The sequence below is a fragment of the Vidua macroura genome, chromosome 5 (assembly GCF_024509145.1).
Source record: "Vidua macroura isolate BioBank_ID:100142 chromosome 5, ASM2450914v1, whole genome shotgun sequence".
Lineage (NCBI taxonomy): Eukaryota > Metazoa > Chordata > Aves > Passeriformes > Viduidae > Vidua > Vidua macroura.
In genome coordinates, this window is record NC_071575.1 from 16,848,893 (window position 1) to 16,864,259 (window position 15,367).

The 15,367-nt window shown below is 37.2% G+C and overlaps 1 protein-coding gene across 5 annotated transcripts in view; it reads left to right on the forward strand.

Moving 5' to 3' along the window:
• Positions 1-15,367, forward strand: part of CNOT4 (CCR4-NOT transcription complex subunit 4) — a 75,213-nt gene that overhangs the window by 28,686 nt on the left and 31,160 nt on the right. For all 5 annotated transcript variants that reach the window (XM_053977735.1, XM_053977734.1, XM_053977732.1 and 2 more), the window contains exons 2-6: positions 3,020-3,263; positions 10,564-10,761; positions 13,471-13,557; positions 14,090-14,191; positions 14,927-15,052. In XM_053977735.1, coding sequence (XP_053833710.1) covers positions 3,090-3,263; positions 10,564-10,761; positions 13,471-13,557; positions 14,090-14,191; positions 14,927-15,052 — 687 coding nt within the window. In that variant the 5' untranslated portion in view covers positions 3,020-3,089. The remainder of the gene's footprint in view (positions 1-3,019; positions 3,264-10,563; positions 10,762-13,470; positions 13,558-14,089; positions 14,192-14,926; positions 15,053-15,367) is intronic.

The window sequence follows — 15,367 nt, forward strand, 5'->3', positions numbered from 1 at the left end:
TGTTGTAAAATAACAGGCCATTTGCTGACTGAAGCAAGCTATTGACATTATTGCTAGCAGCTGCTGAACTCTTTGTGTTAACTTAAACAGCTCATAAATGTTAATTATGTTGCAGTTTTGTTAGAGCTCATCTGCATATCCCAGAGGCACTAGCTAATATGTCATGCTTTTTTTCCACATGGACTCATGACATTTCTTAGTGGAGATTCCAAATAATAACTTTCTAAGTAAGTTCAATAATTTTACTGTAGCAATGAAAGTTTCTTGAAAACTTCTCTTTTAACTACAGTTTCACTAGTACTAGTATCGCTTTTCTTGAATGTGTTCCAATAGGCACAGAGCTGCTGAACATGTGGTGGAATGATTATGAAGCAGAAGGAAATATGCTGGGTGCTTACTGACCTGTTGTTGGGAGATCTGTTTCAAAGTTAAATCCAAAGCCAAACTGAACAAAATCTGTTGAGTTTATTGCATGCTTTGGTTTAAAGTCACTTTCATGTTGTTACAGTTCTGCTGCGATACAAGTGTGAAAAGCTTACATGAAATGTTTACAGGCTACTGTAAAAGTGTGTGTTATCTGCCTAATAACCACTTAAATGATGTTTTGGGGCCTTTTAACAGTCCCTCCCATTTTTTCAGCCAGTGGGGATGTGTTCTTTAAAACAAAGCTCCCAAACAAACTAATCCTTTTTTCCCTTCAGGTCAGTTCTTTGTAGTTCTTTGCTAGTGTTCTTTGTAGAAAACACTGGTAGACTTCCAGAACCTGGTTTTGAGATTATCTATGCTTTCATTCATGGTATAGTCACAATCATTTTGACAATGAAATGAAAGCTGCTGTATTATCGTTGTCATTTGACTTCTTGATTTTAGTCATTGTGATGGTCAGAAAGAGGAAGTACCATGTTGTTGCTACTGCATACTATATAGAGAAGTTACACTTAGAGCATCTACTAGTTGTTCTCTCATCCTTACTTTTTTGTGGCCATCTGGTGGACCTTTTTCTCTCGAGGGCAGTGGTATATGTTTACCAGAAGTACACTTTGTGGTTGGAAGATATGCTGCCTACCAAACTAGTTGGAATTGCAGGTAGTCTGGTCTTCTGGTATCAGCCTGTGATTGCAGGTTAACCTGGTGACAATGCAGCCATTCCCATACAGAGCTATGTGCTATCTGCTGTGTATGTGGTTGGCGCTTTGGTTGCGTGCATGTGTGGTTTTTCTTCCTCAGGGTTCTTTCCTGGCTGCTTGTAGAAGAATTTCTGTCGCTCAAGTGGTGTGCAGACAGGGACAAGTATTGCAGACTGATGTTAGATGGATCCAATCCTGTATGGTGGGGGGTCCCAACTTGAGCTGGAACTTCTTGGACTTAAGATAGACTTCATGCAAGGAAGTATGATACAGGGTGAGGAAGATCAAAATACGACCAGTTGTTCGGTTTTTCTTTTTTGGGGGGTGGTAAAAGTATCAAATCAATGCTATGTAAGGCTAACATCAGGCCATACTGAAATCTGTGAGCAAGGGTTTGATTTCACAATATTCAGTCATCTTATTTCCAGGGACAGAATTAAATAAAATTAAATTAACTGTCTCTTCTTCAGACAGAGGTATGTGAGAATTGGTTTCTGGATTTGCTCCTAAAAGCCTGGAGAAATATTGGATAGTACACAATCCAGTAACTTTTGGTTAGAAATGAAACAGAAAACTTTTTGGGAGAGTAGAGGGGGATTCCAGATTGTGTGTGTCGTTCAATTATAATTCAATTTCTGATGTTTTGGGAAAAACATGATGGCTAAAAGAATTCTGGATTTTAAAAACTTTAGACTTCACTAATTTCTAAAGAAGTGGTATAGTTCATTAGAGCTAGTATGACCATGCAGCTCTCAATTCTGGTCACGTCTTTTCAGTATTTTTCAATGGGTTTTAACTTTTTGTTCATTTTTTCCTTTTATTTTTCTTCCAAAGGTCCACCTAAAAATTCTACTCTTGCCCATCTACATGCATATCTCATGCAGCAGATGGAGACAGCTTGAGATTGGATACAATTTCATATATCCAGAGTGGCACTTCAAAGAAATAAGAAGAAAACACTCAAATTAATTTTCTCAGTGGTGACTCCAAGTGTCTTGTTTTGAGTCTGAAAGTAAATTTCCTGTGCTGCATCCTTACACGGAGAATAGAAGCATACTCAAATGGCTGAATTCAGGAAATTAAGAAAATAGTGACTTGAATATTGTCCTTCTTCAAAATTCTGGTTCAGAAATACCTTCTTGTGGCTGCACTCCAAATTACAACTTGAATTTTTTCAACCATTGCGTGTATTTTGGTTTTGGTGTGAATTGTGTGCTGATGAAAAGGATAACTGACTTGGATGGAAGTTTGACACATGTAGAAAGATGTGTACCTGAAAAATCATGGCTAATGAAGTAGTCCTGAAGATGATCTCAGATCAGTCTCTGGACCAAAACAATGAGATAGACAAAAGAAACAAATCATCCTGAGTAAGGAGCTTTCCTTGTTTTTGTTTGTTAATTCTGTAACCTACTCAAAAGTCTGAATGGATGACCTAGATATTACTGCAAATCTCGTTGTTCCAAGTCTCTGAGCAAAGGAATAAATTGATTGTAAACATTGTCCCGCATTCAAGGATTTGACTTTGGATTTGTAAAGGACTTCAAGAAAGCAGTAGTTAAAGGAGGTTAACATACATAGCATACAACAATGTATGGCGTATGCTGATTTCTTTGCAATCTACATTTTGAAACCCAAACAGGTTAGCGAACTGCCAGAGTGCTTGTCTGTCCAGGTGGGGAAGGTGCATCACCAGTACCATCTTTCATATTATTTGTGAGGCTCATAAGTAGGAAAAAACAATCCGAGTTGATTTGGCAGAAACTTGTGTTTTAGTAGGTAACTTGTGTGGGGAGAAGAAAAGTGATGAAGAAAAACTGAAATGCTAAAAGATACAAAAGAAAAGTTGTCAACAATTTTAATAATATTTTTTCTTTTTATTTCTCTTGCAGACCTTCAAGTGCTGACCTTCTTGGTCTATTAAGTTATTATAAACTTTTGCTGCTCTGCGAACATATAAAGATGTCTCGCAGCCCTGACGCTAAGGAAGACCCTGTGGAATGCCCTCTTTGCATGGAGCCTCTAGAAATTGATGACATCAATTTCTTCCCTTGCACCTGTGGGTACCAAATCTGTCGTTTCTGTTGGCATCGTATTCGCACTGATGAGAATGGACTTTGTCCTGCTTGCAGAAAGGTAAATCCCTGGAACAGCGAATTGTCTTGCATATTTCACAAGGTTTTTGTATTGTGTTGGTACCAAAGACATCCTTTTCCTTGAGGGAAGCAATCATCTAGTCATGGCCTAGATCAAGGGTGAGGTGTTGGATCCTTCAGATTCTGTCTGCATGTGTATTGAAGCTGTTACGAAACAGCTGGTCTTGGTTTATTAAATTCAGAACTGGAGTGATAGGGGAAGCTGTGGATCAGAACCAAGGCATGCTGATGCTGAGAGAACTGTCAAAAATAAAAATCCTTTGAATTGGGGTGCTCATGCATTAACAAGTCTTTTTCAGGAAGAATAGTGAGGATTCCAGCATCAGGGGTTTGCTGGGAGCTAAGGGTCAGATAAACTGACAGAGCTGACTGAGGGGCAAGTTTATAAAGCACCTGTTTGTTTTGTTTGTGGCACTGGGGCTTTTAATCCATATTTTAGTGGATACTAAATATATAAAAACCTTCAGAAAGATATCCAGTGGTGTTAAATTTTGAACCATTTTAAAATCTAGACTGTTTGTCTAGTGTTCTGATCTTGTTGCCAAATGCTTGAAGGTAGTACTTGATACCTCCCTGTCTTGATGTCTTGCGGATTTGGTTGGCCACAGCTGTAAACCTCAGCTTCACCAAGTTGCCTGTTATTTCCTTTGAATTACTTTATTTCTCCTTCTAGTGTTTTGTTTAAACTCATTATTTTCTTATCTTCAGTGTTTAATAAAATTCCTTTTCAGTATCTTCTTGTCTTTAATGACTTCCCTTGATGTTCCCTTGTAACTTTCTTGCCTGGCCTTTCTCTTCTTGTAGTTGCAGCTACTTATGTCTTCTTGTTCTCCTATTTAATAATGATCCTGTCCCTAGTTGATGCCTCTCTTGTCTTCCTGTCTCATGTTACAGCTTTGTTTTCAGACCCCAAGTAATCTTGGTCTCACTATCTTTATTCACTGCCACAGTATTTTATAAGCACTTCCAGTCATATTTTCTTGCTGCTCTTTTGGGCTTTGGCTACACTAGAGCTGCTACTATTCACCTGTGTTTGGATGCCTCTGCAAGCCTGAAGGCTTTCCCACAGCAACAAGTTTGTTTAAAAGTTCTCTAAGTTTGCTGCAATATTTGAGCCCTGTATTCTGCAAGGAAGATCCACATGTCATCAGCCAAATAATTCTTCACTTGGGATACCTGCTGTAGATGACACATGCTGTATAGTAATGTCCCAAGTACAAGAAATAGCACAAGAAAATTTCTACTCTTCTGATACAACATGAGATTTCTGGGATTTCCTTGTCTAAGTTGCTTTGTTTTCCTGGATTTTTTACACTATATTTACCTGTTTGTTATTCAAAGTTTGTGAAATATATTTGAAGAATCACGGGAGCAGTGTGCTATTCACTGGTTTTGGGTGTCTAAATTCTTTGAAATATGCTGAACTCTTAAACGTGGAATACTCTGCCCTATTGTTGGATGTGCAAATATTTTGGATACAGTTTGCTCGGAAAAACTGTTGCATGAGGAAACCTCGAGTAAGTGCTACGATTGGAGTGAAACATACTGGCCACTCCTGGAGAGAAAGGAGACATCTTTCATAACAGATGAGGATTATATTGATTCTTCATTCACGGACTGCAAGATATTCTTGAGTGGATTTGGAGCTGTATTGCTGGATTATAAGAGGTTGGCATGAAGAAGGCTGGCTGAGGAGGACGTTTCTTTTGTGGCATAGACAAAGACATTGTGATGCAGAGACCACACCAGGATCTTGGGAATAAATCCTCTTGAGCTACAGAGTTTAGCATTAAATAAGTGAAGAAGGCATCTTTTGAAGTGTGCTGGACAGAAGGAACCAGGTATGTGTATTTGTGTTCAGTGTGTCTAAGTAGTCCCTGTCTGTACGTAGTAAGGCTTCTGGGGAAAGATCTGAGCATTTTTTCTATTTGTAACTACTGCGGTGTACATTGATTGTGGCCACTTAAAATGCTGAAGCACAGAACATGGCAAAGCAACAAAATTTTAGTAGGAAAGTTTATAGTAAGTACAATGGTTTCAACAGATATGCCATATTGTTAGGATGAGTATACCAGTGCAGGATACTTATTGTGAAATGGACTGTAGATAAACATATATTAAAATAAGGATGAGTATGTTATTTACAATTACATAATAGAAATTTACTATTTATTTACTATTTATGCCAATGTTATTGAATGCAGTGTGATTTACCCATAATTGGAGCACTAATCCATGGAGAGGAGCAGCGAACAAGTTACCTGTCCAGGGGTTTAGGTGGAAGTGTTTGGGGGAGATTTTGGAGAAGTCTGTAATAAAATAGCTTGGCTAAGTGCTGTAGTGGCACCTATGCCATTAGATATGAACTGTGCATTGCATATATACCATTATCTTCCTAAGCTTTAATGCACTTCTAACTGAAAAGATGTTAGCTTGTGGTTTCTTCTGCCCAGGAGAGAGTACTTCTACATGTTTGAATTGTTATATAGCTTAATATCTGCACATGCAGAATATGTTCATGTGGTTGCAGTCAATTGATTTAGTCTGCCTTAAGTTTCCTCCTGTGAATAATAGTAGTACACAAACATTTACTTTAACAAGATGCTAGTGTGAATTAAATGCTGGTTGGAAACTGGTACGTCTTAGTATTAACATGTTAAAAACTTTCTAAGCTTTGTTCGAATCTTCTGAAATAGACTCAGAAAATAGTCTTGTTTCTAGAGAAATAGAAATTGTTTCTATTTAATTCATTAACTCCAAAAATACCTACTTAAAAGAAATGGAACTGTCTGGCTTTGGGTTCCTGATGCCCTTCAGAATTGTAGGTGTAGCCAGTTGTAAGATACTAAGGAAGGCTTCCTGTTTTTTCCAGTTAATTATTTTATCTGTGAGTGAAATAGCTGCTAACTGGACAAGTTAGAATAAAAGTGTGCTGTCTTCAGAAGAGATTTCTGTAGCCAAAAGGTGGTTTGCAGGTCAGCAGACTTGCTGGTTCTGATTGTAATGCCAGTGATTTTTGTCTTTGCAGTGATGATACTTCTATTATCCTTTCTGTACAATTCAGCAGTCTAGGCCCGGTTTGCCCTGTGAATAATATATACCATCTCAATTGCTTAGAGCATGCCACTCTCAGTCCTTAGTGTCAGTTCCTGCACTTTTTAAATCCAGCAACAAAAATGCCTAGCTTATTCATGTTTAAGTACTTTGCTCTTCCACCAAATAATATCACTTTGATACACAGCTGTTCCTGTGGTGTGGCTTTGGCTTTTTGTCCAGTTCCTTGACTGAGCAACCTTTATTTCTCCTATGAGAGGTCTAGCACTTTCTGTTAGAGATGGAGGGAAATAGCATACTGCTAGATGTATGATCAAGAAATTAACATGCTTTGTCCATGTTTCTCCTACTACTTCTGTGTAAAAGGAACACTTAGTCTTAATGCACAGTCTCCAAATATCAGTGTTTCCTCCTATGCTTTTAATCCCACAACTGAGTAGTTTGGTGTAACAACTGGTATTTTGAAATGGATAGGAAATAGCTTTTTTAAAAAATGTAAGTATAATGGTGTATACTGTGCATAAACCTTATTGACTTCCTTTGTATTTCTTGTTTCAGGACGTACTTGGTAGCAAGACAACAAGTGAGAAATGTTGGTGCATCCATTCTGTGGAAGGAATGTGACCTACCTGGGAATGACAAAAGCAAAGTGCTTGATAAATCACAGCTCAGCTTTCAACAATTGGGAAATGGGGAAAAAAAGTGTGAAAGGAAACAAAACTGAAACAACAAGACAAAATTAGTCAGGAATACGGAGAATTCATCAAGGGCCATCTCTGATTAGATAAAGACTTCAAGAGAGAAATTCAAACTTTTGGGGATGTTCTTGTAGGGACTACCATGCATTTAGTGTAAAGAAAATTTGGTCATATTCCATGATGGAATGCTTGTTTGGGGAACATCAATGTTTTTTTCTGAAAAGCATTGGTATAACTTAAGCGAAAGGTGTCAGCTAAACTTAGTGAATCAGTGATGTTGATATCTCCTAATATCTTCCATCTGAAAATACATCAATGCTGATAACCACTAGAGATAGCTACTTTGTTTGCATCTCAAATCCTTTATCAGCTAAGGCAGAGACAGTATGTAAAGAAAGTATATTGTTTTAAAAAAAGATGTGGGCATGTCAGTAGCATTTCCACTTTAGTTGTTGAAAGACCTGAGACCTTCTGGTATGTATAGTCCTCTCTGCTTCTGATTTGTAGGGTTAGACAGCATAAACAACATACCAAATGGTGCTGTGAAGTACACCAGCTGTCAATCCACTTTGCTTGGCTTACAGAGATTTCTTCCAGCAGTCTGCAGTGCACATACCTGTTTGTAGTTGAACCATCATCCAAGTTTGTGAACTTCAGCACTGCGGGAAGCAATGACTGAAGAGGAATTAATTTATTTCCCTATCTGTAAACTGATTTTGTCCTTTATTTGAAAGGAAAATGGTTTCTAATACTATTTTTTAGAATTGGTTTCTGAAATGTTGATACTGTGCTTATTTACCTTCCACCCTCTTTAAATGTGCAATATCTCCTAATTTGTTGTTATGCCACATGTGATACATAGCTTAGGAAAATCATCTACCCCTCAGTTGTGTTTGGGTTATTCTTGGGATTCAAGAGTGCAGATTCATTTACAGGTCCAACAAGTCAGTATATCACACTTTTTCTATTCCTTGGGAGCATTATAAGCATGTCATATGAGTGATACACATGCAAAACATGTATTTAATACATGAGAACTTTGGAAGATTCTGTTGCTCAAACAAGTGTGGTTATCCATGATGGCACACCAATTACTGCTGCTACTTAATGACTGAAGTTCCTGTTTGGCTAGCCTCAAGCTTTCTACTGAGATGGAGACATTTCTCTTTCCCTGATTCTGAAGCTGCTGCCTAGTTGAGTTCCTACTAGGAGTTTTTATGCTTTCCTGTAGAAATACAAACTACTGTTTGGACATACAAATATTCTGTTCGGGGTTATGCTTGAGCTACCCAGGATATTTCCTGATTGATGTTCATCAGGACCTCCAGCAGCAAATAGCTGTACAGAGAAGAAATATCCTGTCTGACTTGCTACTCGCTTGAGAATATGCTCTGAATGTGGCTATACTTGGCAGGAAAGAAGCTGATTAATTTTGGCACTGTTTGCTGTAGTTTCCTTGGACCTTCAGGAGCTTTACTGAATCTGCTGAAAACTTTTAATGCATTTCTTGCACAGTACCAGAGAGCGGCACACTTGCAAGTTTTGCCTTGCACAGTATGGGATGTGGAGTAGGAATTAATCTTTGAAATAATGGATTGTGGACAGGACATCACTTGATGTAGGGCAAGCCATATTTTTGGAACTATATCTGTTATACTGGTGCACTTTTCTTCCCATTCCTACCTGAACTCACTGATAAGTGAGATAACTCACTCTTTGCCCTGATTCGTCTTTCTTTCCTATAAAAATCCAACATTTTTATTCTTTAGTTTACATGATTGACTAATACAGATTTTGAGAAGCTCATTAAGTGTAAAATTATTCTGCATCTCAGAAGTCCTCATATGTAGATGTGTTAAAACACAAGATAATAATTGGCTATAGCAAATCTCAAGTGACCTTACTAGTTGGTTGTTGGTGTTCATCAAGTGCATTCTGAAATCTATGTAACGTGTTCAGTGTTTACACGAGTTAACTGAGTAACAAAGCGGAGTAATACTGAATATCTTTTTGAGAAATGTTATGGTTTTGACTGTTCTTCAAGTATAACTTGAGTCCTTATTGTGTTTTCATGTTAAGGACATCTTCAACTACTGCGAAAGTATCTTACACATTTAAATTTCTTTGTGATACTAAAACATGTTCCAGAGGACTTGATGTTTGACTGTGAGATGCCATCTGCTCAAGTCAACTGTAGCGTATTTGCAGAACATATCTCATGTGTAGCATAGCAATGCTGAACTTTAAACTGAAAAATGGATCTTGATTTGTTTGGGGATGTACTCAGAAGACTTTCAGGTCTGAGCACTTGGTGGCTCTTTGAGTAATGTCATGCAACTATGAGGAAGATATGCTTTTAACCTAAACATTTTCAGCTGTAGATTTTTCTCAGGTTATTTAGTATGACAACTAGTTTTGTACTCCTGTCATTAACACAGGACAGTCAGGAAAAAGTTAAATTCATTTCTGTTGGACTTGCACACTGAAACCTTTGGTTATGGTAGTACAAGCAAAGACCTTAGTTCAACATACTGCTGGTGAGCTTGAGCTTAGTTTCTTTGTCTTAAGTCTTTGTCTTAATTCACATCTCCCGTATTCTTCTCATTTTTTACTTCTTGATGTTTAGAAACTCTTCTTTTTGTTTGAGATATATTTTATGTACTTGTTTTTGTGCTTAGCATTGCTTTCTGTGTACAATGTGAAACCTGACTTCTCAGTCTGAAAAAACTGGGACAGGTAAGGAATGTGGGACTGCTTTGAGGAATAATCTGGGGCAGAGGACAGTGCACTGTAGTCTGCAAGACCCAGCTAAAATAGTGCCTTTATAGCATGAATAGAGCAGTCTTTCTAGGTAACTCTGAGGATACTTGTACTTCTCTTGTATACTTTTGAGATTAAAATATACAGTGTTATATCTGTGTTTGGGGAGTTACCTGTAGGGAGGGAGAGACCAAATTTCAAACTGGTACTTAAGCATGGCAAGAATACTGTCATTAATTGTGTTGAAATCTCTCTTCACTACAAATTAACCATGTAAGCATTCAGTAGTATGATGATGTTACTGTCTTGAACTTAGTGGACCACTGAAACTACATTTGTATTTTAATTTCTTGCCTCAGAAATACTTAAATATACTTGAATGTCTTGAGTACATTTAAGTACCCAGATCTGTATCAGAAATAAAGTGCATGCTTTCATCCTGCTTACACTAAGCTCTTGTTAGTGAAATTATAGCAGGATGTGTTGGCTGTCATGTTGTAGTTGCTTGGTAATGTTACCAAATTGACTAGGTAGCTGGGTTAGAATGTGGTTGATACCCAAATCAATATTATGTCTATAAATGGAAGAATTCTGTGAAAATTTACAAAAAGTTTACCTTTCCCACAGGACTGAGTATGCCTCTATAATGAGGGTGGCCATAATAGTCAGATCAGTATAATAAATAAATTTTTGCATTAAAACAGTGATTAATGGTTTTCAAAGGTGTTGTTTCTTATATGGATTTGTTTTAATGCTGTTTATGTTTAGCCATATCCAGAAGATCCAGCAGTGTACAAACCACTCTCCCAGGAAGAGCTGCAGAGGATAAAAAATGAAAAGAAACAGAAACAAAATGAGAGGAAACAGAAGATATCAGAGAATCGCAAACATTTGGCCAGTGTACGGGTTGTACAGAAGAACCTTGTCTTCGTGGTAGGGCTGTCTCAGCGCCTAGCAGATCCAGAGGTGAGCAGTTCACACTTTCAGATCTTGCTCTTAACTTGCTGCCGTGAAACATTGGAAAACCCTTGTGTTTCCCTGAAGGATACGTGTTGAGAAGGTTTGCTGCTATTAGACCCCCACTTCTTAAGGGAACTTCGCTTCCTGCTCCATAATAACCTCAATAAGTGTCTCTGTTTTAGAGAGTAAAACAGTTGCTCTGTGATTTAGTTTTTTTGGGGGGGGCGGAGGTGGGGGAAGTTGTTCTTTGTTTAATAATGGGAGCTTGGTTTTAAGCTAAAAATAAGCATAAGGACATTTCAGGTACTCATTTTCCTAGGTTGGATCTGCTGGCACTATACAGCTATGTCGTGAATCACCAATTCTAAAATGAGAGCTTGGTTGGATTACAAAGAACTGATATACAGTATCACACAAACCTGTAGGGACAGAAGAAAAAAGTCAACACTTGGAAGTATATACTCCCAAGAGCCATAAGGATTATGTCCTTAGGAAAAAGTTAATAAGCGGAAGACCCCAGAAAAAGTTCGCCTACTACTCTGCATCATCAAAAATAAGGTTTACATTTGAGAAAACTGTTTATATTTAAAAGACTTTATTTACTTCCATCATCAGTCATAGCTGCAGGTGGCCAATGGAGTAAGTGCTAATGCATAAAAGTATCTTGAATTAGAATATGGAGGAAATGTACTACAGGATAACATACATGTCTTCAAAATTACAGTGCCAGATTAAATTCACTGTGTCAGACTAAATTATCTGGAGAAGTCTCAAACAGAAGGGGCTGTTTCTGACATCTCAGTCTGTATTTTGGTAGACCGGTAAAGAACAAGTTTAAAAAGCTGTTTTTAGTGAAGGAGAAAAAAAGGAAGGATAAGAAGGGAAAAGATCAAGTTAAAACTGATCTGGTGTATAACACTTCAGTAAGTACTGAAATATAGCAGCAAGTATTTGCAAGCAACTGTCAGCAATGGCTTGGGGCTATTTATAATTGAAAAATGCAGTATGAATTTATTATTGAAATTTAATTTCTTTGACCAGATGGAGGATTTGTAATCAAGAGAAATAGTAGTAAATACAGTTGAATTCTTTCTCTTTTTTTTCACCTCAGATAATTTTACACTGAATACTTGAAGTAACTAGGTATGGATTTATTTGGGGGTTGGGGATGTGCTGTACTTGGGTGTATTGGTAGCAGTATTCTCAATGACATACCAGAAAATAGTGTGTACTTAATGCTGCATATAGTACAAGGTGACTTGATCTTCAAGAAACCTAGCCTAAGAGAGATGAGCTAAAAAAAGTATCCAATATATTCAAGTTTTCCACTTAAGCAGTCACAAAACTCCTTCATAAATTGAGATTATTTGGAATGGGAGCTTGGCTGCTATGTTCTGTTTCTGGAAATAGGTCTGTGGATCATAATGGAGTACAGGTGGATCCTTTTCTATTGACATGCTCTTAGGAGAATTGTGAAGGCTATGCTGTCATACTGTACAAGGAGTATAATCTGTAACATGTTTAGGTAAAAGGGAAGTTTCTTTAGGATTGTCATTCTCTCTGGAATGATGCCTTCAGGGTGGGTATAGTATGTTTCAAGAGAGTGTAGACCAAATGAAGAGCAGTCAGAAGAGACCAGTGAATGACTGGTTATCTATACAACATGCCCTGTTGTTCTTTGGGATATTCTAATTGTGATGCTGTTAGTTCTTGAAGGCATTGAGGCTCGCTTGGGAAGGGGGGAAGAGGGGTAGTTCAGTACAGTTGACCTACAACTGTAATATGAAGATGGAGCAGAGGAAAGAAATCTTCCTTTATAACATCTGAGGTTATTATCTAGAACTAGAAATGCCCTTATTTTGTCTAGCTTCAGCGTGAGTAGTGAATACTTCTGTACCTTGTTCCATCACAGAAATGGGAAAAAAAGGCATGTGGTATAAATGTGTCAAATATGTTGCCAGTTTCATTGGCACATAGGTAATGGTTATGCAGCAGAGTTGCTTAATATGGTGGTGATGCTCTCGCTTTGCACAGGGTCCCTAAACGATGTGTTAGTACTAACTGATTCCAAGAAGGGCAAGATGAGTGTTTTTTTTCCTTTACGGATGTGATAATCACTCATTCATTTCAGCATGATACTGATTCTAGAATGTTTTTTCTTGTCCCTGGAAATTTTCTTCTGTTGTCTTCCTTTACTCTGGTCTTTGGAAAACTTGAGAGATTATCTAGAGCTGATTGGTTTACTCCCTTTTTCTTTGGAGTGTGGTGCATGGCAGTCAGGATTCAGCATTTTGTACCTAGTAATTAACATAGCTGAATGCAAGTTTAAGGTGTATGGTTATTTGGAAACAGAATGAATGTGATTTTTATTTTTTAAATCAAATTATAAGACAGGTATATACAGGAACTTCTTATGCTGAATGGGATATATTTTGCCAGGATGGGATTTGGGTAATCAGAGTACTGAAAGAATTTTTTTTTTAATAGAACAAGAAATGTGGGGTATTTGTCTTTAAAGTTCTGCAGTGATAACATACTTTGTATTGCAAGTAACTGTGTTTTTATGTGGGAAAACAAATCTAAATCTTTGTGCTCTTCTTTTAGGAGAGACCTGTTTTTTATTAGTTAAAGGTTTTAGCTGCACAGTTTCACAGAAGAATAAGTACACCTCTGTATGAATTATAAGTATACCACTTGAACTTTCTTTTCTTGTAGGTTTTGAAACGACCAGAATATTTTGGGAAGTTTGGTAAAATACATAAAGTTGTCATTAATAACAGCACATCATATGCAGGCTCACAGGTAAGTCAGAGGCCTTTGTAATTTTAAAATTTTAATTCCTTTAGAGAATACATGTGTGCAGAGTGATTCTAGGGCTCCCTACTTCTGATTAAGCAATAGGTAAGAGTGTAAAAACTAAAAAAAGGCCTTGCAACAATCAAATTACTGTTAAGTTACTGAGGCAGTTTTGAGCCAGACTCTCAAAGTTGGATGCAAAATGCAACATAGAAAGATTGAAATCTGGGAGACAGGACAAGAAACTTTAAAGAAGCAGCAATATGGCATTTAGTCACTAATATGCATGTTGGGGATAAAATGTCTTTAAAGTATTTTTAGAACATTAATGCAACATACTGATACATTTCCTCTTTTCTTTGCTCTTCATTCATCACATATGAGTTTTTATGACTTCTACCTTTTTTGTCAGTTTCTTGTTAAAAACATCAAGCCCTGAATATACCAGTTTATGAAGTGAGTGGCTAAAAAGGTGACTTAATGATCAGATCTGTCTGGGGAAAGAAAAACAAGTAAATAGTGTGCGTTTTCTTCCTAGGGTCCCAGTGCCAGCGCATATGTAACCTACATCCGGTCAGAAGATGCCCTCAGAGCCATACAGTGTGTCAATAATGTGGTGGTAGACGGCAGAACACTTAAGGTGGTAATATTTATATCTTCTTGCATATATATTCTGGAACATTAATATCAGGGATTAGCATACAATTTTGTTTGTATGGGTATGCTTGTATTGCTGAACAAGAATGTCCAGTACATTGGCTTTTGACTTTTTTTCCGGGTATTAATATCAAAATGGAAGTTCAGTGAGCATCCAACAGGCAGTGTTTTGTTGGGTTAGCAGATAACTTCTTAAAACAAAGTTTGAAACAAGCATATGTACCTCCTCCCTGTGCTCATAGTGGCTTTTTTGTTGTATAGCATTATAATACAGTGTGAAAACTGACTGTTTGCTTTTACAGAACATTTCTGTAGTCTGTACACCACACCTCTCAAAAGCTCCCTGGGAAATTAATTTTTTTTCCTTTTGGTGTCTGTGTAAACAGGTGTTCAGGCTGATTTGGCCAAATTGGTGGCTATAGAAAATCTAGTTGCTATTCATTTCCTGACCCTGCTACATGTCTCCTTATGATTATGCAAATATTTACTGAGGCTCTTACTTAAGCATTTATTTCGGTTGGATGAAAATAAAAATGCATCCTAATTATCTAATCCTCAAGAATATATATATTTCTTACAAATGGACTTTTTATTGTATTTGCATAAAAAATGCATTATGATGGAATTTCAAATCTTTAGGTAATTTTTTTAGATATAACTTCATCTTATATGATTAAAGGCATTTTTAACCTCCAGTACTTATTTTTTTTTCCTTCAGGCATCATTAGGTACAACAAAATATTGCAGTTATTTTCTAAAAAATATGCAGTGTCCAAAACCAGACTGCATGTATCTACATGAGCTAGGTGATGAAGCAGCCAGTTTCACAAAAGAAGAAATGCAGGTAAGTGTAGTGAATGGGAAACACATTAAATGTGCCACGTATGTCTTATTGTCTATGATTTAGTCTAATGTGTGTAATGTGTTTGCTGAATGTTAGGGCAGTAATGAATTTTGAAATCCAAAAGGTGATCAACCAGTTGGATATTGCAAAGAACAGTTAGTTCAATTTTTTTCATTGCATGCTGTTTTAAAGTCTGAAAAGTCCGGTGAGTGTTCATGAGACAAAAAGATGAAGATAAACTCTTAGCCAGGAATCCAAATAACCTGAGCTAACTACTTTCCCTTTTTTCATACTAAAGTAAGGTAGATCTCTGTG